Source organism: Phaseolus vulgaris, chromosome 6 (genome assembly GCF_000499845.2).
Source record: "Phaseolus vulgaris cultivar G19833 chromosome 6, P. vulgaris v2.0, whole genome shotgun sequence".
NCBI lineage: Eukaryota > Viridiplantae > Streptophyta > Magnoliopsida > Fabales > Fabaceae > Phaseolus > Phaseolus vulgaris.
The window spans coordinates 27795797-27821389 of record NC_023754.2 but is presented as its reverse complement, the minus strand read 5'-3'; the positions used below and the strand labels follow the sequence as shown (position 1 = coordinate 27821389).

At 28.2% G+C, this 25593-nt stretch overlaps 2 protein-coding genes across 2 annotated transcripts; both read right to left on the bottom strand.

Moving 5' to 3' along the window:
* Positions 1 to 1912: 1912 nt before the first annotated feature.
* Positions 1913 to 6419, bottom strand: LOC137832486 (uncharacterized). The gene is made up of 7 exons (XM_068640679.1): positions 6016 to 6419; positions 4455 to 4869; positions 4231 to 4307; positions 3799 to 3835; positions 3361 to 3553; positions 2481 to 2808; positions 1913 to 2390 (listed from the first exon to the last, which is right to left on the bottom strand). The coding sequence occupies exons 2-7, from the start codon at positions 4789 to 4791 to the stop codon at positions 2268 to 2270; spliced, it is 1095 nt and encodes a 364-aa protein (XP_068496780.1). The 5' UTR covers positions 4792 to 4869; positions 6016 to 6419; the 3' UTR covers positions 1913 to 2267.
* A 6467-nt stretch (positions 6420 to 12886) lies between these two features.
* On the bottom strand, positions 12887 to 17281 carry LOC137832485 (plant cysteine oxidase 4-like). The gene is made up of 6 exons (XM_068640678.1): positions 17081 to 17281; positions 16626 to 16952; positions 16319 to 16482; positions 16058 to 16205; positions 13303 to 13506; positions 12887 to 13203 (listed from the first exon to the last, which is right to left on the bottom strand). The coding sequence occupies exons 2-6, from the start codon at positions 16723 to 16725 to the stop codon at positions 13079 to 13081; spliced, it is 741 nt and encodes a 246-aa protein (XP_068496779.1). The 5' UTR covers positions 16726 to 16952; positions 17081 to 17281; the 3' UTR covers positions 12887 to 13078.
* Positions 17282 to 25593: the final 8312 nt, after the last annotated feature.

The following is a 25593-nucleotide window of genomic DNA, read 5'->3' as shown; positions in this document are numbered from 1 at the left end:
TAATGTATTACATTTAGAACCCAAGAAAAAATGTATACTTTGGTAACATAGACAATGTAACATATATATAGATTATTCCTACAATGTTTAGTTCACGGTATATTATGACTAATGCACAATGATTGTTTTTCATAAAATAATAATAAAAATTTCAACAATAAAACAATCAACACTATGTTTTTGTAGATGTCTTCTTTAAAACTTGAAAGATCCTGAATTAAAAGAAATAAAATCCATTTTTTATATACATATTTATAAACAATATTTTTACTTGTAATAATTATCATAAAAATAACATTTTTTTTTTCAAATCACTCCCTTGTAAAACTTATTCTATTAGAAAGATACTTACTTGATTAATATTTCCAAAAAAAATTATATGTTTACTTTCATTTTAAGTGAATGATTAGAATTGCTGATATTTAATATTCATTCATTTATGACAGCACACACTTTAATAACAATGATAGATTTTGTAATTTGAAGTATATTTAGTGGGATCTTCAACATATCTCCTTATACCAAGATTAACCAATTCGTATGTGAGACTATATATTTATGAGTGGTCTAATAACATAAAACAAATAAAAATGAGTGACACACTATAGGCTCAACAAACTCTAGGGCTCTGTTTGAATTGAGAAGAGAATTTGTGAGGAGGGGAGAGAGTGAATTTGTGAGGATTAGAGAGGATGTTTGAGGATATGTGACGTTGTTTGAATTGAAGGATGATAAAGTGGATTTGTGATGATGGTTTATTGTAAGTTTACAAATTTATCTTTGTTATTAAAAAATATTTGAATAATGAATTATGATTTTTGTGTGTGTAGGTTTGAATTAATTAAATATTTTTAATATATAATATTCATAATTATTTATATTTTTTAATAAAAAAATAAAAAATATAATAGAAAATATTTTTGTGTTAAATTAAAATAAATTTATTAAATATATTAAAATTTATGAAAATAATATTTATTATTATATTCATTTGTTACTTTATATAACTATATATATATATATTGTTGATATTATAATTTTATTTTTTTATTTAATTATTTTAATTATTTATAATTATATGTTGTTATTAATAGTATAATTAAATATTTTTGAAATTATAAATAATAAATAAATTTATATAATATTTAATTTTGTATATTGTAATAAAATGCATGCACAATGATATTTTGGTAAAATACAATAATCCTACATCAATCCCCACAAATATTTTCATTTTGTGAATAATGAAAAAAACCATTCACCCTCCTCCCCATCCACCCTCAAGACCCTTGAAACAAACACAAAAAATAATCTCTCCCTCCTTCCTCATGGAAACAAACATACCTTAAATGACTGTGATACCATATTGAAATGATAAATCAACCCAGATACGCAAATTGACTTAAGGAAAAAAACGAAGAAGAAAAGAAAGAAAATATAATCATGATTCATTGAATAAACAACATAGAAAGTATGTTTTCTAAAAAATAGAGCACCATAAAGATCACTTTCAAAGTTATGACATAACGCTTATATATAAGATGAAAAGAAAAAATGAAACATAGTAAGACTATCTCGTTATAGGATCTTGTAAAGATATCATAATACCAATAACATCTTATTTTTAAAAACTAAAATAACATCAATAATTTTAGTAATTAAATATATCTTTTCTTTTCTCTAGTCAATACATATATATATATATATATATATATATATATATATATATATATATATATATATATATATATATATATATATAACCAATCTCAACAGAAAATAGATAAAAATACATAAAAGAACTGTGAAAGTAATAATCTGAACTGTTTTTACACTTGTTAACTTTATTTATATAAGAACCATTGAGATGTAAATGTAGGAATGAAATTTTGAATGGGAAGATAGATGGTGGAGAGAGATCAACTGATAAATTTTTTATTTGATCAATGCAAAGTGAAGTATCAATCTCTAAAGCAAGACCAACATATTCTCACTCTTTTTTGTTCCATCCTTTTTCTACTGCCTGTTCTCTTCACACTTTAAGCAATCATTTGCACACAAAAATGGATAATGCCTACCTCTATCAACCCTGACACAATTCCTTTTACAATCAGATCTCATGTAGATTCAAATTGAAAAAATAGCAAGTAGCCTATGTCTTGTACATACATTGATCGATCTTGTGAATCTATTCTCCTTTTTTCAATATATGGTCTCTCTATTTATATAATTAGCTAACTCGGCTAATGATATCTGGGTTATTAACATTAAGAAAGTGAAAGCTTGGTGCTAATTTCCTGGGTTTCTCTGTAATGATTCATCTTGCCACCATCGCTTGCAACTGTGTAACTCAAACTCAGTTGCAAATCAGGTAATTGTTGCTCGTCTTTCTGCATAACAAATCAAATAATTGCGTGTCAATATGGTGAAGAAACAAGGTAGACAACCTTCTCATTTTTGTTGAAACCTAGTTAATTTACCTTAATCCGAAATGGGGGATCAAATTCTAGCTTTAAACTGCTGGAATAGTTGCGAGGTTCATTGGGTTTGTTAGATATATATTCTGTGACGCTTGTGTTGTTCACAAAGCTCCACTCAGTTGGTTGAACAGCGTGTGATCCAGTTTTAGGAGCAACAATGGCAGGTAACTTTTGAAACTTGGATTGATGATTGTTTATAATTTCTAAGGGAAGCCACCTTTTCTCATCAAGCAGTTGGCTTGGTCTCGTAGGTGTATCCTTTGGTTGAATTTGGCCCGAAGCTATTGGTTTTCTAAAATGTTGATGATTGATGTACCATTGCTGGTGCCTAGAGATGATTGCAGACAAGGATTATTATAAAATAATTTTGTTAAATTTTCTTTTTGTAAGACAGTGGAAAACAAGACCAAGAATTTGAACTTGAACTGTAATTATCTGACCACATCTTTTTATAGTAACTTATTGAAAGGGTCCCCATTTTAAAGCTATGGTTGTTTAAAGTTATTGCAAATAAATTAACAAATAGTTAACTAGTAATATGTATTATTATAACTAAAATATCCATATTAATTAATTAATCATAGTTAAGAAAGAGAGAATATTAATAGAAGAGAAGAGTTAAACTAAAGATAATAAATTTTTGAAATAGCAAACTTTGTAGAGAAGGAGAAAATGTAAAATTGTAATAATTTAAGAGGAAAGAAGTAATTTACAAGAATTGGTGAGAAAAGGGTAATGCAGCATTGTTATTCAATTATATTTTATCATAAAAATTAACAACTTGTATAAATTATAATTGATAGAAAAAGATGAAAATATTTTATAATGTAGGTATTTGAACAAACCAGATGTAAATGAAGTTATATAAAAAGTATGTTACCTTGAATTGGTGTCATTTGCATGGGAACGTGATAGGGGGAAGGGGGTCTGCATGAGACTTGGGAAATGACAATGTTTGTCGAATTGAGTTGCCAGAATGATTCCACCATTCCCCATCTTAAGATGTTGTTGAGGACTCATGGACTGATGAAGCATCACAGATCGTACCCTTTGGTTCGACCTTTGACTCAGTACTGCAAAATATAAATGAATTGTCAAAGGTTCAACATATGTGTTTCACCAAGATAAACAAACCCTAACCCTAAATCCTTACTAGCTACATCACCTTGAACTTTGATTAATTCAGGATTCGTTATTGAAAAAACCCTACCCTCCCCATCGACATTCTTTGTTCAGTTTAAGTTTATCAAATTAGAATCTTATTTCATGAACTCATTATCATTACAAATTATTAGAAATTAGTATAGTAGTGTAGTACCTTGCCCAACCTCGTCAAGTTTCTTGCTTCGATACATCTGAAATGAGAATTGAATATTGATTATAGATACATCAACTAAAGATGCGTTTGAATAAACATAAACATTTAATTTAGTAACTTTATTTTGATAAACTAAGCTTACAAAACTAACTCGTGATTTTAACTTATGAAAGTAACTCGTAATTTTAACTTATGATGTTTTTTACAGTTCATCTTAACAAACGCTAGGGTAAAGTTTATCAAAATAAAGAAAAATAGTTTATAGAAGAACTGTCCGATATGATCAAATAGGCTTGAATAAACATTTTCAAATACTTGCTCAATCATTTGGAATGGACATTTGTGTTGACTGAGGATATTAGCTGCACATTTTATACTTGTAAAAACCTTTAAGGAAAAAGAGAATTTATCTCAAACTTCAATTTGTGCTACCTGCAAGTGGCTCTTGACGTGAGCAATGCTAAGTCCTTCCACATTCATTAGCTGAAGCACCAACTTGGGTGTTGCTCCTGCTCCAAGTAATATGCAGAGTTGAACGAAACGTGTTAACTCTTTCATAAGAGAGGTTTCATTTCACATAACAATTCGTATAACTCTTTGGGTTAAATATGTAAGTAGTAATGTTTTGGAAGATATACAACTTAACAAATACTTACTCTCTTGTCCACCAAGTCTTTCAACAGCATGCATAAATGAATGATGAAGTTCAGGAGTCCACCGAAGCCGAGGCATCTTGGATCTAACATATTGTCTCACCGTTCCTCTTCTCTCATTGCCTTCTCTTGAAATGCTACTTCCATTATTTGCTGAAGTTCCCTCATCCTTTACTTTCTCAATATTATTCTCGTCGGTTGTGAGCTCATAGCCCTCTTCTGTACTACCGTTGGTGTTATCGTCACTGCAAGCTTCAGTATTCAAGTCAAATGAAGAGCATTTCTGGGAACATCCCGATGAAGCTTCCTCATTGCTATGAATCTCATGTCCTTCTGACATGTTTACTTGTTGTTGCACGGGTTTTTGCCTCCAACCAACTCGACTTTTTTGGTCCTTTACAAAGTTGGAATTTCAGGTCTGAAACAAACAGGAAATAATGTTTTAATGTGCAGCATATTAAAGTAACGTGAACAAGAATGTGTAAGCCTTGTGAGGACAGGCTGTAATTTCTCAACAACAATTACTATGCTTTAAATCTGTTCAAGTAACTGCACGGAAATGCTATGAATTGATGGTAAAGTAACTGCAGTGAAAATTTATGGCAAAAAAACATTTATTATACTGGATGGATCCCCATTACTTACAAATATTATATACACATGTGTATGCATATGTAAATAATTTACTGCTGAATAAATAGAAGTAGTTCGAAAATCAGGACTTCAGTAAATAATGCAACCAAACTTCTCTACCGCAGAAGAGGTGAAAAAATGATCTAATGAATGCTTAAAGAATTTTACCTTATAAGTACCTTTTGTATGTAAATCACAAATTCATAAGTTATGGAATACTCAAGACTCGTGTAGAAAGGGGTAAGAAATTAAATTAAGATTGAAGAAGAAATCCGAACAACAAGACAGGTGAAAATTGTGGGGGTAGATATGAATTCGTTTAGGTCTCGTTTAACTTCTTAAGTCAATAAACTCAATGAGAAGTGATTTTCATTTAACCACTATAACACCAGGTTCCATCCAATAGGTTCCTGGCATACAGAAAAAAGGATTCAGATAATTTGAAAAATAGCAAGTTCGTAAACCAATACAACACTTTATGTGAAATGGACAGTCTGGATGAGAACAAGGTGTCCAACACACACAACATATAGTAGCAAGAGATATATGATCACACAAATGATGAGGAGATCAGAGATTTTCAAAGTACAGTCTGACTCATCATACACAAAACGTATCTTGCATGATTAGATAAAAATGCAGCATAAGGAAAAGAAAATGAAAAATTATCTTTGGGACAGAAGTTGGGAAGTGATTATGAAATCTTCAACAAGCTGCAGCGACAGGAAGACATGAGCTATGGTAAGAAAAGAAAAAGAAATCCTAAGAATACCCCTTAAGGAAGATGGGAAAGAAAGTGGTAAGAATTTATAGATTAAATCATTAATTGGCTGCTAAAAGGACAAAGAAACAAATATAACCAAAAGCATAGCAAAAATATATGATGTTTAGGTGTTTATCCTATTTTTCTCCCCTAAATAGTAATACTAACCATCTAAGAAGATGATGATATCTTTCTCTCCCAAGTCTATAGATCACGTGTTATGTGCAACTGTATATCCAAACATATCTTCAAACCAGTTATCTCTAGAAAGCTCCATCGCCCAGATAGACTAAAGGAATGTTTCTTGAAAGGATTGAAGTGGAGTCCTGGATCATATGCTGTTCTTTTATGGGTGGAGGGTGTGAAAGAAAGGGATAGGAGAAATTAAGGGGATGAAAATTGATGCCTGGTTCTTTGTGAAAAATCATTGATTCAACAGCATAATTAATTAAGACTGAACAAGTTGAAGATGGTAGAAAGACTAATTGGTTTCCAAAAGAAAAATGAAAATATTGAGAATAACATAATTCGGACAGGCTACTTGTTCAGTTTAAATTGCAATAAACCTACATAATGGATACAGATGCGGCTGGTCCCTTTTGTACTGTTGGAAATCATGTGACAACTACCACCTTCTCTCTCTTTGCTTCACTCTCTTTTCCTTGACAGTTGTTAAAATCTACCACCCTTCTCTCTCTTCTGGCTCGTGATTATCTTAATTGTTTGACCTGTGCTAAAGACCTTGTTTTGTTAGCTAGGTGAATATTTTGTCAAACATTCACCATGATAACTATAACCTCAATCTTTGTGCACGTATTGTGGGGTTCAATCTTCATCAACATACTTCAACTTTTTGCTCACCTAAACTTAGACTTTTCCCTTATTTCAGAACCACTGTTTTAATTTTACTTTATTTTTCTTCAATAATAACACATGTTTCCACAGGCCCCTTTCCATGTGTGTGAAACTATGACGTCCGATTTTTGGCAAGGAATTAGCAATTGAACAGCCTAAATAATGCAGTACTTTGGGGATGCGTGGACTGTAAAATAGAAAATTTTGGTGGGAAATGTGCATAAACAAGGACGTGTAGAATTTAGTGTTTGAGGCACTTTCATCTACAACTGATGATTGCATTATAATATCATTGATGCACATTCGACAATTTGTATTTAACTTTAATATTAGTGCATGAGCTATGACTAGAATCTTGACTCTACAACTTTAGACTTCCATGCACGGGGAGGGAACAGGAGAGATTATTATATCAGAGAGGTCGATTTATCAACTCATCCAATAATGAAGAAAATTATTCATACACAAGCATTATTGGTCAAAATATACTTTCTTTACATAACTTGGTACTGTCTAATTAGTTAACAAATTATATCATTTATCTATGTGATATCATTTCACTTTTTATCTATTGTTGTGAAAAGATGAATTATAGATGGGAGAGAAATAGGATTCGTTAGCAATTGTTTGACAATTGAATTAACTTTCTTCCAAAAGCAACTAGAAAAGGGTGGAGGAAGTTGAAATTTTCATAGGCTTTATTGACTTCTGATAATCAATCGGTACACACCCTCCACTACATATGGTTTAATCTTTCACTGTCTTTGTCAGTCCAGATTCCATACACAGCTTTCTTAAAAATGAAAATAAAAGCTTCAGAAAGGACACAACCCATCATAACAACTCACAGAGTAAACAATACCAGTTCTTATTTGCCTATATATTGTGTGATGTACATATTTGACCCAGCTACAAAGTATATATAACCTACATCAAATTTTTTATCAGCATAGCATATATCATTTGATTCAGGTACTTTATCATCTGATAAATGGTGGATCTGAAATGATCGAAGTTGATTAGTGTATAGGATTATCTTTTGTTATCACAGCATGGTACAGATTTTTCTACTAGGAAATATGCTATAAGATATAGCTAATATTTTCTACTGAATTTTTTTGTCTGAAAACATTAATTTAAAATGTTTTGTATACGAATTGGTTAAAACATCCTTAAATATTCCATTTCTATATTTTGTGAATAAAAGAATCCACACTGTTAGTTAAATGAGGAAATTTATATATACAAGTTGGGTAATTAAAAATGAAGATGGTGGGTATAGATATATGGTCCAAGGAAAGTATGTATATTATATATAAACAAACAGGGAAAAGTTTGTCTCTCTCGTAACATGTGCTGAGCAGCGACATGGGACATATTTTGATTGTTTTTCCCTCCAATTCAAAAGCTTCTGAGGCTCCTCCCTTTAAAGGGTTTGATTTGTTTGTCCCAGTATCAGTGAGAGTACCTACTACTCTTAGATTTTTTGACACAGCAATTTGGAATCAGTTGCGTTGAATAAATGTGCTTGTTGAGTAAATGGTTGTGCTAAGGATGAGACTTCAGTGGTGAGTAAATGATGACAGATATGGAAAGAAATAAAGTAAGAAGGGATGAAAATATGTATCAGATATTAAACAACTCAGAAACACAAGTTTCGTTTTGTCTTGCATGTGCGCCAGAGTTGACATTCTTCATTATATTATACTAATTGTCACCCCCTTACTACCCATTACTAATTGACACCATCATTTTTTCTTGCACTCAAATTACAATTTTTAAAATATATTATTACTATTTTAATATAACCTTTTATTATAAAAAATAATTATTAAGTAAATAAAAGTAAAATAGTGAGTGTTAAAAGGATATTTTTTAAAACAATATATATCCATTTACTTTTCATCTACTTTATTCTTTTTACTAAGTTTACATAATTTCTCAGGGCATGTGTTAGCACTAAATATAAAATAATATTAATATTTTTTAATTTTTCACTATTTAAGTATTTTTTTCTCTTTTATGACATTTCACTTAAAAATATACAGTATCTTTATAGTGAGAAAAATATGTCAAATAATATGTTGTCAGAGGAAGCATATTACTGTTTATGAAATATTTATATAATTTTAGTGTTCATGTATCTCTTACAAAAATAATATCACTAAATATTTAAAATTCACAAATGACCAATTACATTTTGGTTCTTAGAAAGTACAATCTCCCTCCCCTAAAATAATAAAAAAAATACAAAAAGGCTATCAATTAATTTCTTTGAAAGTATTTTTAATGTTAGCCATTAAATAGATCCAATTATATATAGAGTTGTTGAGAAGTAACTGTAGTTACTGTTGTAGATCAATAATGCTACAGATTTTTTAAGAACTGGGACTAGTATAACTAGTGCAACAACAAAAATAAAAATACAGTTTTTTTAAGCGTACGTAACTATTCTTAAATTTAAATAAGATGAATGAATACATTTGAAGAGATTGTTTTTATTTATACTATTAAATATTTTTGGTGCCTGCTTTAGTTAATTTGATTATGGGTAATGTTTGGATCGTGTTGATTAGTGAGATTTTGACACATAGAAATAATTGTTTATCTAAAGGGAAGTAGTTGATCATTCTGAAATTTTTTTTCAGGTTAAGGTTTGGTTTTGAACCTTTGGTATGTATGCATTCAATTTAAAGTTACTATTAGGGTTGATCATTTTTTTAGTTGGTAGTGTAAGGATAGACACTAAGACATTTTGAGATGTTGTTTGAGTATGAGAGAATGTGCATTTGTATATCTTACTATGTGTGAGTGTTGAATCACCCCTTAACTGATCCGGTTTAATTATTTGTTTCTTACTGATAAAAAAAAGTATTAAACATTTTTTATTAGATAAAAAATTAAAAAAAAATATGAAAATAAAATATTTGAATAAAAAATATTAAAAATATTATTTTTATTGGTATGATTTGTCAAATTCAATGTCAAATTAGGAGTGGGTATAGTAAGCATGGGATGTTGCACTGTATTTCTAGAGGCTTGACTTAAGTCACATAATTTTAAACAATTTTTTAGAAAAATTAAAATATTCTTCAAATTTTCCTATTTATTTATATCTTTTTTACTGATAATATGTACTAAATTAAGATGATGTAAAATTATATAGTTTAGGGTTTATCTAAACAAAATAACTGTATCTTCAATTTAATAAAGTACATCAATATTTAAAATTTAAAAATTGAAACTAAAATAAAATTTAGTTAGTAATGTTTAAAAAATACAATTTTTTCTAAATAAATAAAAATAATAATATAAAGTCTAAATCAAATATTCAATACTAATTATAAATTTTTATTAATAATAAAAATTATTTTAGATATCAATAATTTTTTAATTTATAAAATAATATCTAACTTAGTCAAATAATTAATTAATTTTTATCTCTAAAATTAAATTTTATTTAATAATTTTTTAATATTATTTTATTCAGCACATATTAATCTAAAAATTATGTTAATTTGATGTATATTTTATTGAGTTAAAAACATGGGTCCTAATTTTCTATTGGACCCTGATAATAAAATTTAAAAAATAAATTAAATTAAATTAAAGTAATAATTCTAAATTAAGAAAATAAATAAAATACTTATTTTTAAAATTCAAATTTTAAGTGAATTTCAATGTTTACAAAGTCATATATATATATATATAATATTAATAAAATATTTTTATTTTTATTTTTAAAATTGTAATTATTATTTTTTAAACAAACCAATCCATCATCAGTACATAAACCCATTTGAATTACAAACTAACTGAGCAGGTTAAAATTGATCTACTTTCTACTATTTTTTTTAAAATTTTAATCTAATATATTTTATTAGTTATTAGAGTAAATACCTAAACCTATTTTTTAAGTTTTAATAAAATATTCTATTAAATATCGTTGAATTTAATTTTGTTTAAAGAAAAGAATATATTATATCTTATTAACACTGAAAATATTATTTGGATTAGATCATGACATCATCAAAAGGTTATACTAAATATTTTTCATTTTATCTTTTATTAAATAATTAATTTATTTAATAAAAAAATCTCTCAAAACAACCTTCTACTTATCCAATTTTTATATCTTTGAATCTTATATTACTTTATCTTTGAATCTTATATTACTTTATCTTTGAATCTTATATTACTTTATATTCAAATTTGAATGTTTGTGTAGTTTTGGAGAAATACATTTGATTTTTCCAACTTGTAACATTTAGTGGATAAAGGTAAATGCAGGTGGATAAAGGTAAATGCAGGGAGTTCCAAGAAATCTTAAAATGAAGACTTTTTATGGTTATATGTTTATGTTTGAATATTTAAAATTATATAAATGATGGCTAAAACCTACTTAAAGAAAAGTAATTGGTTCAAAAGTGAAAGCAAGGTAAGGCATTGCAAATTAATTCATTTGTATGTTTGCATGGGATTCTTGTACGTTATTTATTATAAACCTTCTTAAATATAAATATCAACTTATCGATTGTAAATAAAAAAATAGATTAACTTTAACAAATTCAAAATAAAGGTATTTTGGTAAATTTATAATTTATATATTTAAATTTATTTATTTTTCATTCGCATCAATTACTCTAACTACAAACTTCTCGACTTTCAACTCATTTTTTCTGCATCTAATGAACCTAATTTCACCATTTTTCCCTTCCTTTTTTTCCCTTTCCAACATACCCCTTATTCAAACAAAGCCTATTTCTTTTTGGGCTTATCTAACTTGATCTGCATTGGTTAGTTTGTGGGAAAGAGAAGACTGCTTATTCCTCCATATGTTCTTGTGCCACTCCATAAATTTTTCTTATTCCAAAAATATCTTTTTCAATATTCTGGATTATATAATTCGGAAGTCTTTTTCTAGATTCAGAATTAACTTCCGGATTATGTAATCCAGAAGTCTTTTGTGATTAGCTTCTGGATTACATAATCCGGAAGTCTTTTCTATACATAAGATTAACTTCCGGATTATGTAATCCGGAAGCCTTTTTTTCAGATGTGTTATTAGCTTCTGGATTACATAATCTGGAAGTCTTTTCTAAATATGAAATTGACTTCTGGATTATGTAATCCAGAATTTATTCAGATTACATAATCGAATTTATTCGGATTACATAATCCATAGGCTTATTATTTCAAATCGAAGGGGTGAAAAAAATAAGATAAAATGGTATTTTCATATTTAGTATGGGGGTGGTACAAGAAGGTATGGAGGTGTAGGAAGAAAGAGTCGAAAGAGAATCATGGTGAGGTTGTTTCTTCCTGCACTCTTCCATTTTTCCTTCCTGCATCCTTACATTCTTTAAAATACTCAAATTATCCTCGACAATTTTGAGTAATTTTAGAATAAAAATGTTCCGTAAGCAAAATGTGTTTTTGAAATAGAAAATTTGGAAGACAAAAAAATTATTTCAAAATATTTTTTCAAAAACACATTTTTTTTTTTATTTCCAAATGGTAAATCCAAATTCATAAAATGTGTTCTGAAAAGTATGTTCTGGAAAAATTTCAGAAAAAATAATCCAAAAATTATTTTTAAAAAGGATAAAACAGTTTTTTTCAAAAAATGATGGGGGTGTAAGAGAAATTTGTTGCGGTGTAGGAAGAAACACCCTTGTGGTGATGGCAGAAGAACTTAGAAACGGGAACAGCTAGACTAAGAAGCTTGTAACTCTTCTAAAAATGACGACCATTGTTACTAGTTTCTTGCGCCTTTTCTTCTTTTCCTGAGTATTGGACGTCTCTTCTTTTTTAATTTTCAGCAAATGATTATGAAACATTAGAATACTAAAATGAATCAAAACAATACTTACAACCACAACACAAATGAAGAATATGGTTTTTCATGTACCGTGCGGCACTTAAATGGGTCTAGTAGATAGAATCTCTTCATTCAGGTTAAAGAAAGTTTCGTCCATTTTCATCAATTAGAGCCTTTAAAGCACATTCATTTAAGACAAAACACCTAAGTTCGGGAACTGTCTTCTATCCCTTCGATTTCTTTCCATGATGACTAATTGCTAATAGAGGTACTAGAATTTTCCATTTAAAACATGTCTAAGCAAGTTCAAATTGTGACCAATGATTATCATGTTGCAGCTATTCCTCTAATCTAAGAAGGATATGTTAGAACAAGGATACATAAGGCATTGCCAACATTAACTGCCATAGTTTATCATAGTATGTACAGTTATCCACCATACAGATCAGATGGTAAATTATTCCCAAGATGTACCATCTGCAATTTATATCCCCATCATACTTAGTTTCTAGTCATGCCTGACTAAAGTTAATAAACGGAAATTAGTTATATCCTTCATCGTCTGATTGTGGGGCCTCTGTACAGACCTCTTCTAACCACCAGGTTTTCAGGAGCTTGAATCTCTTCTAACCAGGTCACTTCAGATGCTTTTACCCCACACGACTGATCCAGGTCAACACCTTTAACAGTAGAAGATGTAAGAAAATAAGTGCTTCAGAAATTATTGCAAGATTGAAAGAGCGGGAGGGGGGAGAGGACAGTAGAAGGAAGAGAAGTACCTGGAAGTTCTTTCCTAGGTGATTTCCTGAAATATGAGCAGTGTCTTCCATCTTCTGATGAGTAAGGAGGGGAAAGAATGTCAAAGAGAGCACATGGGGTTAAGGCTTTAAAGCAATGAATGTTGCCACCCTTGCTTGGATATAGAATTGTTGTGTTACAGGGTGCACTCATCTGACAATCTTTCACAAGTTTTGCTGGTCTTGCTGCAAAAGTAGAAAAATCTTGAATATCTTTTCTAGTTTAGCAAATACTTAAGAATGGGAATCAAGCAAAAAAAAAAAGTTTCTTGAACTAGCATAATCAGTAAAAACATCACCCATCAAACCATCTAAGCAGCAGCAAATTAATCGAAACATCTATATTAAATTAGCATGCAACAATATGAAAATTCATAATCCTCTATAGCATGCATCATTATAAGCACTGAAAAAGGTTTTACCCAAATATGTTATCTTTTTTCTTCTTACACTCCTATCCCCGTTATTGCTCTTATAGATTAACGAAGAGTGTCAGTATGTTTTTATGTTATCCTACTCTGATCCAGTCTATGACCAGTGTCCACCATTGCATATCAGCACCAAGCTGTCCAACCTCATTGAGAAGTCTCAAGACCATCCCCTCAAATATGCAAAGTCAGGAAAACTTCTAATTTAAAAAAATTCTAGAAACTCTATGTTAAACTCTAAAAGTCAAAATCAAACCCATCAAAAAGTGCAGCAAAATGAAAAACATATATCAGAAACAAAGTTTGTGCATGACCTTTATATAGTCCACTCGAATCATACCACATGATGTCTTCTAATAGATAGCAATTTCAAGGAAAATTACAGAGCAGATAATCTGCTACAGTATTAATCACAAGATTAGCCTTCTATTTCCATAAAAAAGTGAAGGGTATAAACGCAAGAAAGCAGAAAATATCAAGTTAACTACGGCAATTAGTTGCAGCTGCCTTAAACAATTTGTCTGGTAGAGACATGTTAAACAACTGAAATTATAATTAAGAAACTTTCATCTTTGAGAATAACAAATTCCGGTTAAATAAAATTCACCATAGATTAACAAAGGCAGTTTTTCACAGTTTTATAACAATTTAGAAAAAGATGCTCTAAACCTTGTTCAACCAATTGGTTGCTCAAGTGCAATGCCTTGGCTCTTAAGTATCTTTAATTCACGCTATAAATCATAAAAAAAACATGTTATTATGTCACCAGAACTGAACCGAAAAAACATTATAAAAAAAGAAACAAATACGAATGTGATTGAGAATTGTAATATAGAAAAGGGTCCAGTGAATGAAGTCAAATTATATAGCTGATGAGGAATGATTGTTCAACTTGTACTTTCTAGGATAAGTGTGAGCATGAAGATATTCAAACATTTATCCTTAGGTTGTGCACGATGTTATAGCTTATTCTTTACCCCAAGGATATTCACAGTTCACACAGCTACAAATAACATTTATCCTTAGGTTATGCACAATTTTTATAATATAACATTCCCAAACAATTTCAAATAAATATATTTAGGGAAAACTACCTAAAAAAACACCATTTTATTTTTACCGTCTAATGTTTACAATGATTTAGAATGCTTTTATTAAAATTATGAAATCATAGTCAGGCTACAATTAATAGATGGTTCAAACATTTCAGTGACTAACATCACAAAAAGGATAGACCAAATTTATAAAAGATTTAAGCTGAAAAGATAGTAGACAATGGAAAAAGAAATGAGGAAATAGATTACAGATAAAAGGTTTGTGATCAACTTCAAATGAAAACTAACATTATTTTCAATCATAATATATATTCACTTGAAGAATAGAAGTAAGCTTGAGCATCAAAAGTTGCAAGACTTGGTTTTTATTTAAACATAACCAAGTTCTTAAGCAACGCTTTGACACTCATGGTGTCATTGATCCATCTTCTCAGATGATATTGGTGGTAATAATGAATGACTAGTGGGAGAAATGGGAGGAGATGACAAGGATGCCAAAGAGGTTTAGGTTCATTGATGATGACATTGACAACAACTTGACTTGGGGATATTGCCAATTTAGCTGATGTGCATGAGACTTTGGTTTACAGTAGGCGGTGAGCAAGACAATGGATAGGTGCTGCTGCACTTTTAAACCAAACATTGTAAATTGATGAAACTGTCCAAAGGGAGAAAGAGGAAACAATCTACAGCTTTCAAAGTAGTTATGATGTTAATGAAGAAAATTTGGATTTAGAAGATGATTGACGATTTATATTTCTTAACTAGTAGCTAGGAGACTAGGAAACTTATATTTGGTTTATATTTACTTCTATGTTCAATTTAAGACATCTATCGTGTATGCACACCTATGACTTTTTGTTGTTATACATTGGCTAATATGAAGAGAGTTGCTGATTTGCTGTGATATTTGTATGATTCTGTGAATAGAGTTGGTACACATTTAATCCATCCAATGCATGTCTATATGAAGATTTGCTGTTATATAGGACTATATTAAAAATAATAAGAACAGTGGCTGTCCCGCTTTATACTGTACCACTTTAGTTCTTTCGAGGTCTGCTGCTATCTAGAATTTAAAGCATTGAGTTGAAAACATAACCGATGGCAAAACCTATTCAGCCAAACCATTGAAAGATCATATTTAACCAAAAAAATTCTGATGCAACTATATCTTAGGCCAAGATTCATCAATTTACGATATTCAAAACCAATTGTTATTGCTTTATAAAGACTGAAGCATGTGTTCATCACCTTGAGATGAATCATCTGATCCAGGTAAATCCAGCCAGTCATAAGCCCTTACATGAAAAGAACCATAAAGAAGCTTACTCAAAACAGTCATTCCAGGATGATTATGAAGCGGGATAATAGAACCAGGGGCCATACAAAAGATTCCCATCTGCAAAAGAAAAACTTCACCCTCATGATCCAACCTCTACATCTAAATTCAGAAAGGAAGACTCCAAACAGATGAACAAGAAGATTGTCAAAAGCTGTAAACAAAAAACTTACAGAGAATTTGTCACATTCATGCAAGTGGATGTACTTAATAGGAGGTGGATACTGATAACTTCCATTAGGCCCCTTTTTGCCATTAGTACCATTCAAAGAACCTTTCCATCCACGCACCAGTTGTGCCTCTTGTTCGAGACCCACATTAGAAGGCTTCAACTCATCTAGCATGGAAGTGAAATTAAGTAAAAAAACCTTCAATGTGGAGCAAACAGTAATTTAACAAGCATCTAAAATCAGGCAGTGCATTATACATTTCACAGAAAATTATAGTGGAACATTATCGAGGGTAGATAATCAAGTGTACCTAAAAGGGCTTGAACTTTTTTGAGAGCTTCTTCTGAAATGGGTCCCTCAGGAGATAAAGATGCCTTGCAAGTATCATATAATTTCTGAACAATTGGCATTATGTAGCAACCAAGTACCACCCAATGCTTCTAAACCAATCTGAATATACAGTGGTTGATGAATTTTAAGAATCCAATGAACCAATGAGGTGGATGTAATGTAAACTTGGATCCAAAATGGCACTCGGGTCACTTGACTTTATATCGAAAAAGTAAAAGAAACAGCTTCTTTTCTACGCAACAAAAATGCATTTGCGTAATTGATCAGCTCAACTCCATTCAAGCACCTTGACAAGGAAAAATCACCACAAAATCAGAATAAAATGAGTTCAAAACATATCATATAACGTCGTGTGTGATGAAGTGCAAGAAGGGAAATGTAAAGAGGTACAATACAACAGAGTAAGAGAGAAACCCCAATTAGGAATGATGGCTTTGGAGAAAAGATAGAAATCTGGAGAGGAAGGTTTGAATATTAAACTGCTCTCGCTCAGGCTCACGACAACATCACAACATCGGGCACTGAAGAGGGACCAGAACAGAACAGAGCAGACAACAAAAGACACTTGCACAAAACCAGATGTCGCTTTTAGAATACCACCAGCTATGCTAGAATGGTTTTTCTTTTTTCAAGGGAAAAAGATAAAAGGATAGAAATGTGAGGTGAAAGAGGAAAAGAACAATATTGTAAAATTAATAAAGTAGTATAAAATACAGCTAATTATTTTAAGTACAGTAGAGTAAAATTAATAAATTAAAATAGTAAATTTACATACTAAAATGAAAATCACAATAGGAATATATTGAAAATACATCTACATATATTGAAAATCACAATAGGAATTATGCTTTTTGAATTGACATCTTAACTATCTTGGTCAACCTTTTCCTAATGAATGTCAAATTGCTTATGGTATCTTTTCTTTTTCATTTTTTTTTTCATTACCTTTTTTGAAAATATTTACCTTTTAAATATTTTATTTTAAAAATTAGAAGAATTGGTGTGAAAGGAGAAAAACAAAATGGATATAATGTAAAGTCAGCATATGATTTTCTGAACCACACTACGGCAGACAATTGCAATTTTTCTCTCCAAATTACAATCTAATTAGGTAGAATACTAATCATGAGATTCTATCATTATTAAATTAATTGCATATAATTGGTACAATATTGTACAATATTGCATATAATTGGTACAATATCGTACAATATTGCATATAATTTGATAATTATTATTTTCTTAATACTCCCTCAAGATTAATTAGGTAAAATACTAATAATGAGATTCTATCATTATTAAATTAATTGCATATAATTGGATACAATATCGTACAATATTGCATACAATAATTACATATAATTTGATAATTATTATTTCGTTACCTTATTATGTGGAACACACATCCTCTCCAACAATTAAACATGTGTCATGAAAATGATTGAAGGGGAGAGACCAACAAAGATTAATGTAGCAAGTGGTTAGGGTTATCAGATAGTGTATCAAGTAGATGAAACTGTCTAACATCTGCTTTTTAGCATGTAAGGTGTTTTATTCTATGGTATATGTGTGATAAATGGATTGGAACCCAATCAGTTTATCACAATAACCTAGTGGAACATTTTCTAAATTAGAAGAATGAGTGTGAAAAGGAGGAGAACAAAATGGATATAATGTAAAGTCAGCATATGATTGTCTGAACCACACTGAAGGAGACAGTTACAGCTGTTACCTTATTATGTGGAACACAAATCCCTTTCCAACAATTAAACATGTGGCATGGAAATTGTTGAAGGACAGAATACCAACAAATATTAATTTGGTAGCAAGTGGATAGGGTTATCTGATGTTCTTTATGAATTCTGCTAGATGAAACTGTCTAACATCTGATTTTAGCATGTAAGGTGTCTTATTCTATCTGGTACATGTGTCATAAATGGATTGGAACCCAATCAGTTCATCACAATAACCTAGTGGAACATTTTCTAAATTTTAAAAATGATAAACATAATACAATTTGGAAAAATATAAGGGTAGCTATTGTGTGCATGATTTGGAATCACATAAACAACCGGATAATATTTAAGCAAAAAAATAGATGGTCAAGAAGTTTTTTGTATGGCACAATTGAATACCTAGGTTTGGCTATCAAATAAAATACTTAGAATTAAGTTTTCATATTCAAACTAGGTATTGTATCCAAAAGAATGTCTTAAAACTCTATGATTTAGGTGTGAGACGGAACTTATTAAATTTGTATAATGCGAATACATTCCAAAGTATACTAGGATTTGTTTACTCATTTATATAGAAAAAAGGGGTAAGGTTATGTTTATTTTGGTTTATTGGCTAATGGTTGAGTGAGATGGACAACAAGAAGATAAATAACAACATATAATCTCACCAAATTGGTAATTGGAGACTTTGGACAAAATAACCCCAAAACGTTAGAACAGTTTCATCATTTTAATATAGATGGTTAGGTTTAAAAAATACAAACCTTATGTGATCGGAAATAGATTTTTTTTTATTTGGTTTTAATTTAAATATTGGACTCACAACTCCAAAATTTTTAAGACATTTCAACCATTTTTGTTTCTTTATCAGTGTAATTGTGTCAATATTTACTTTAAACAATTTTTTTTTCACTAACATTTAAAAAAAATAGATTCATTACCTTGATTGGTTGATACAAAAGTCAAATTTCAAAGAAAAAAAATCTTAAATATCAATAACTTTATATTATAAATAAATATTTACTTTAGAACTAAAACAAAATCATTGATCAAATGAATTTGGATAAAAAAAATTATGAATAAATTTAAAAATTAAAAATTAAAGTCTATACAAGGATGTATTTAATAAATCATAATTAAATTTTTTGAAATGTTATATGAAACAAATTTTTATATAAAATTGTAAAAAAATAGAGATATTATTTAATTAATTTTTATCATTTTTAAGCACTTTACATGTTATTGTTATTTATCATGATGAAGAATAAATTAAAGTGAAAGTTACTTTTTGAGTAGGTAATTTCATCTTCTCATCCATATCAAATGAATAAGTATGATAGTCTCTTTTTTTGTTAGTACTATATGTGTTGAATCTGCAATTGGTGTTGTAATTTATTCAATCATGTACAGATTTGTGTGAAATGTTATGTAAATATTGCTGTGTGTATTATTGTTGCAACAATAAATAAATAAATATTATATTATCTTTTCTTATCATTGTTACAAAAATTACATATTATCTTTAGTTGAATAACTCCTGTTAGGAGAAACCTAAGTGTATGTTAGTAAATAAAAAAATATAAAAAATTGAATATTTTTCATAAAACAACATAAATGTTCAACTTCAAGTATATAGGTATGAGTGTTTTTTTTTAAGTTTATGTGATCTAAATGTCACAATAGTTTACTGAATATAAAGGACTAAAAATATTTAAATGAGAATAAATGGAAATGAGATGAAAATACAAAATCACGGTTGAACTTAGATAATACATCAGACTCATAATGGTGTAAAAAAGTTTAAGTAAGTGAGTGATTGACTATAAATTGAATAGTAAAAAATCAACCAAATTTAATATTCTAACTAAAATCAAATATATCTTAAAAAAAAAGACTGCTTGTCAATATTATAGTTTTAGTTTTAGATTGTCTTCTAAAAAAGTTTATCTATATCTATATCTATATATATATATAAACTTGTGGAAGATATAAAGTAAACACTATTCATGCTGTTGTAAAAAAAAGTTATTCAGATTCCAATGTCCAATTTCTGGAAATAACTCCAATATCGATGAATGTTGGAAGTTTCAAATTACATTAATGAATGTAGTTGGAAACATTATGAAAAAATTGATAAATTCAATGTCAGTTCTGCAAATTCAACTGTCACTCTAGCTTTCATGCATTGGAAACAAACATGGTATTGTATACTGATTTGCATGGTCTTCCTATATAATTTAATTTGTGTTAAAACTACTGTACAAAACATTAATAATTAAATACATTATGAGTTTTACTTTCTGACTGTGGTATTTTTTAAAACATTTTTTTATTTAATTGTTATTGTATTTATTGTAATGTAGAAATGAGAAGAAAAAAAAATTATAAAATTTTTATTAAAATAAAAAATTATACTTATTAGCTTCTAAGAAAAACTTAGAAAACACCTAATAAAATAACATCTTATAATCATTTTTATTACACATACACCTCCTTTAATCAATATAAGGATATTTAAATAGAAATTTCTTACAATAATATTTTAAATATTTTTATGAACTTTTGAAGTATTTATAATTTTCATAATATTCTATCATTTAAAAAAAAATTATGTCCAATTTTATTTCTATGATCAAAATTTATTTAGCTCTACTTGAGAAGGCATGCTTCTAGTCTTAAAGGACTGTTTCTTACACAACACTTTTTAAGTTGAAAAAAAAAATCCACATTAGATATCTAATTGTTTTTTTAAAAAAATTGATTTCTTTTTAAGTTAAGAAGGTTATTAAATAATACATTAAAACAGGAATTATCATCTCTCTTGCCTCTTGTTTTTTTTATTATGGCTTGTTTAATCTATTTCAAATTTTTTTCATTATGTCTTGTCCGTCTCAATTAACTATCAATAAATTTTATAGAAATTCTTAATAATTTATAAAAATAATCCTAATTATTTATAAATTTGAGTAAAAATTATACTTATATTTAGTATTTTTAACAGTTTGAATTCTCATTAAGTTTGTTATCTATGATTTGTCTTTATTTGGACAGAACTAATATCACTAACGAATTACCAACATTTTTTAATAATCGCTAGAAGATCAATTATTTTCTAGTGATTTTGTGAACCATTGTTACTTTCAATGGTTTTCAAATTTCAATTACATTTAGTGATTTCTAAATTCCTATTTATTGTCAGCGTTTTTTCAAACCCCTATTACTTCCAGTAGTTTTTCAAACCCATAACTCAAGGTTCTAGAAATGTAGTTATATTTTTTATCAGGACTTTATGGTGCAGGTTAAGCTATTCTTGAACTTTTGGTAGGTTTGGAACTCTTAGTGAGCACCTGCTCAAACTTAGTAAGGAAAACTAATTTTATTTCTTTTCAATAGAACCCTAAGTTAGAAGATATGGATGTGGGGGTGACGTAGTCATCAATTCCAATTTTTTTGGTAAGATTGCCTATTTTTTTGTATATTAGAATTTGATTGAGATTAGAATGTGAAATTGTATATATGACAGATGCGTTGTAGAATTATATTTGTTTTGATTTGAATAAGTAAATGAATATATTTGAATAGTTTAATGAATAACTTAAAGAATAATATTTGATGAGTATTGGTTGTTTGATATTGATTTAGAGATATTGAATACATGGTATTATAGATAAAGTGGTTATATTAGAGTAATTTATCCAACTCTATCAAAAAAACTTGTTACTTGTTTGATATATTTGATACCATAACAATTTGATCATTTAGAGTATGAGTCCAATCTTATACAATTCTTTAAAGTTAGGTCTAACTCTCTATTTTACCACTTCTACACTCAATGTTTATCAATTCCATATTTTAATAAACTTTTATTCAATAAATTTTAACATAAAAGTAATTTTTAAGTTTAAAATAATACAATAACTTTAAAACAACTTTTAAATCTAAAGTTTTTATTTTAAGTAATTAAATTTTTTAACTAAGCTATAAAACAGAGGTATGCAAAAACTATCCTATACACTACCTCATGTATTAGAAGAAGAAAAAAAATGGTCACATGACATATTACATGAAACTACACCAAGAATAAACAATGATAAATGAAAAAAAAAAATGACAATGTGTATTGATCTAAACTAAATTAATATTAATAATATAAGATAATAGTCTATGTTTATGTTTACTTTTCCCCATCTTGCTTCTCTCTCATTTTCAAACAAATGGAAAGCAAGGGATTCAGATGTATGAAACTTACTTTTCAGAGACTTGGTGACTGCCTCATTGTTGGTAATGTGCATATCTAGTTTGAAGGGATGTTCAATGTAGAAGTTAAAATTTTTATAGGTTTGTGCAAGGTTGTAGGTGTCACTAACTTGGAGTAAGATGTGGTGAACTTAAAATATTAAAGTGATATGCACTAAAGTGTTGAGTTTTGAGGAATACAAAAATAGTGGACATGATACAAAGAAGGTTCATATAGCTATTGCAATCTAACCTCTTGATAGTTAAACAATTAATTTTTTCTTGCATTTCAGTTTAGCATACAAACATTTACCATAAAAAAAATTCTAAGTATCTCTATTTTTATTTGTTAAACGATCATATACATATATTTCAAAGAAAGCAATTAAAATATTTACAAATAGACAACATAAACGAGAGACAAATAGAAGAGACCCCAAACACTGAATTTGTAAAATGCACTGTAGTTTTCAAAACAAAAATGCACCACAGTTCTGGAATGAAAATGCACCACCTGAGAGTAAATTGTTCACAAAATTAAACAACACACTAAGGCTTTGTTTGGATTAGAGGGTGAGGGGAAGTGGAAAGTTGAGGGTGTAGAGAAGTGGAAGTGTGAAGAAAGTGTGAAGAAAGTTGAGGTTATTTGGATTGAGAGATGTTAGAGTGGATGTGTGAAGAAAGTTTATTAAAAAACGTAAATGATGTGATAGTTGTGAGAATATTTAAATATATTTTGAATAGTATAAATGGTAAGATTATAAATTTACCCTAGTATATAAAAACTAATTTTGTGTAAATTTTAGTTAATTAAAATAATGTAAAATTTTAATTATAAATAAAAGAATAAAAGAATATAAAATTAAAATAATAATTATTAATAATATTATTATTTAGTACATTTATTTAATTATTATTAATTTTTATTTAATTTATATTTATTATCATTATTTAAAAAATTTATTTTAATTAACATTATTATTTTATAAATTAATTTTACATATTATTTTTATTTTAATATTTAAACATTTATATTATTAATATTAATAAAAAATTTACTGTTATAAATATATAAATATTTATAATATTATTATTTATTTTATTATTATATTATATAATTATATTATATTATTATAAAGCCTAAAATTTCAAATAATGTATTTTATTAATTATGATTAATAAGAAAAAAAATAGATAAAAAAATATATGTATAGGATTAATAAATATTTTTTAGATATTTAGAATTTATATGGAATGAAATCAATTAAGTAATTTAAATTATTTTTTATTATATGTGAAGGGTAAAATTGTATTTTTAAGAATGCCTATGTGGCTTTCTCTCCTTCCTTGCTATTTCTCTTCAATTTTGCGGAGCCCTCAAAATCACTCCTCTCCCCCTTTATGCGCCCCTCCTCCCTCGTTGATCTCACTCTCACATCCGTCCGCGTGGATAGTACATCCCTAATTCAAACGGTGTCTAAGAGTTAGCCACATAAGTGATGTATATAGTGTGACAAATGAAAAAAGTGAAAATCAATTTTGAAAAAACCAAATAGAAAAAAAAAACCTAAACATCGAATAGGAAACAATGAGAGAGAAAATTGATTGAGAGATGAATAGATCAAAAGAGTTGGAGATGATTTACAGAGGAAAAATCTTTACACAAACAACAAACATTTGACTTTGAAATGAAATCCTGCCACGCTGAACGTGATGAAGTGTTAAATTGTTTTTTTTAAAAAATAGTTATCGTGCATTGGAGTTTTTTAAAAAACAAAAAAATTAAAATAATAAAAAATTCGAACATACACATATTTTACAAGAGATTATTGTAACCTCCATTAACAAATTCCAGTTAAAATTAAGAATTGTTGTACTGAGTTTTTTTTTTTGCATTAAGTGGTCATTGATAAAAAAATTAAAAGTTGTTAACATGATGAAATATATTGTGTATATAATAAAAAAGTTAGGTTGTTTTGTATTAAAATAAATTTATGGCTACATACTTTAATGTTTGTGTTCTCTAAAATTTTGAACTTTAATGAAGTTAAGAGATTAGAATGTTAAGTTTAATCTTAAAAGGGTTTTAAGTCAAGAGAATGGAGTTTTGGTGATTTTATAAACTTTAATACTTGTGCTTGTAAATAGTAAGACTATAGAAGGAGGAACATAAAACAATTTCAATCCCTAACCATTTTTCATCATGTTTATTTTAAAATTAATAAACAATTTGTCTTATATTTACCTTATTTGATATACTATACTTTTATGTATCAATATCCGACGTTCCTTAAGTTAGTATTTACTTATGAAAATTATTAAGGTAATTTTTTTTTTAGATTTACATCCAACTTGTTAATTTATTTCCTATATAATAATGCTTCAAGAAAATTATTAAATAAAAATTAAGATAGCTAATTAGATGTTAATTTAAAATTTATTTATTAATAATAAAAATTATTTTAAATATCAATTATTTTTTAATATTTAATATAATATATAACTTAGTCAGTAACTAAATATTTTTTTTAAATATATATTTTTAGTATCTCATTGATGATTTAACATTTAGAATATATATATATATATATATATATATATATATATATATATGAAGGAAATGAAACCCACAAATTCAATACCTTTATATTTTAAACTAGCTGCATGGATGATGCTAAGTTTGCTGATGTGATTTACTTGTGACTGTTAAAAAAAAATCTTATATTTTATCATTAACATTTAACACGTAAAAAATATTATAAAAACTAGTTTGAAATTATTAGTTGACTGCTTAGATAGGACAATTTTTAAATAACTTCATAATAATATTTTGCTTATATTTCAAGACAGTCTTATCTCATTATATTTGGATTTAGTCTTAACTAGGAAACCTCTAAACGACAAAAAGAAGGAAAAATGAAAGAGAGTAGGTAATTGAAAAACGAAAAAGAAAAC

Bases quoted from the DNA above. Each gene is read 5' to 3' on its own strand.
- LOC137832486 (XM_068640679.1), bottom strand. From the start codon at position 4,791: ATGTCAGAAGGACATGAGATTCATAGCAATGAGGAAGCTTCATCGGGA. The intron at 4,308-4,454 runs GTAAGTATTTGT...TACTTGGAGCAG, and splicing joins AAGACTTGGTGGACAAGAGA to GAGCAACACCCAAGTTGGTG. The intron at 3,836-4,230 runs GTAGCACAAATT...TTCTCATTTCAG, and splicing joins ACGTCAAGAGCCACTTGCAG to ATGTATCGAAGCAAGAAACT.
- LOC137832485 (XM_068640678.1), bottom strand. From the start codon at position 16,725: ATGCCAATTGTTCAGAAATTATATGATACTTGCAAGGCATCTTTATCT. The intron at 16,206-16,318 runs GTAAGTTTTTTG...TTTCTTTTGCAG, and splicing joins ATGAATGTGACAAATTCTCT to ATGGGAATCTTTTGTATGGC. The intron at 13,204-13,302 runs GTACTTCTCTTC...CTACTGTTAAAG, and splicing joins ACCTAGGAAAGAACTTCCAG to GTGTTGACCTGGATCAGTCG.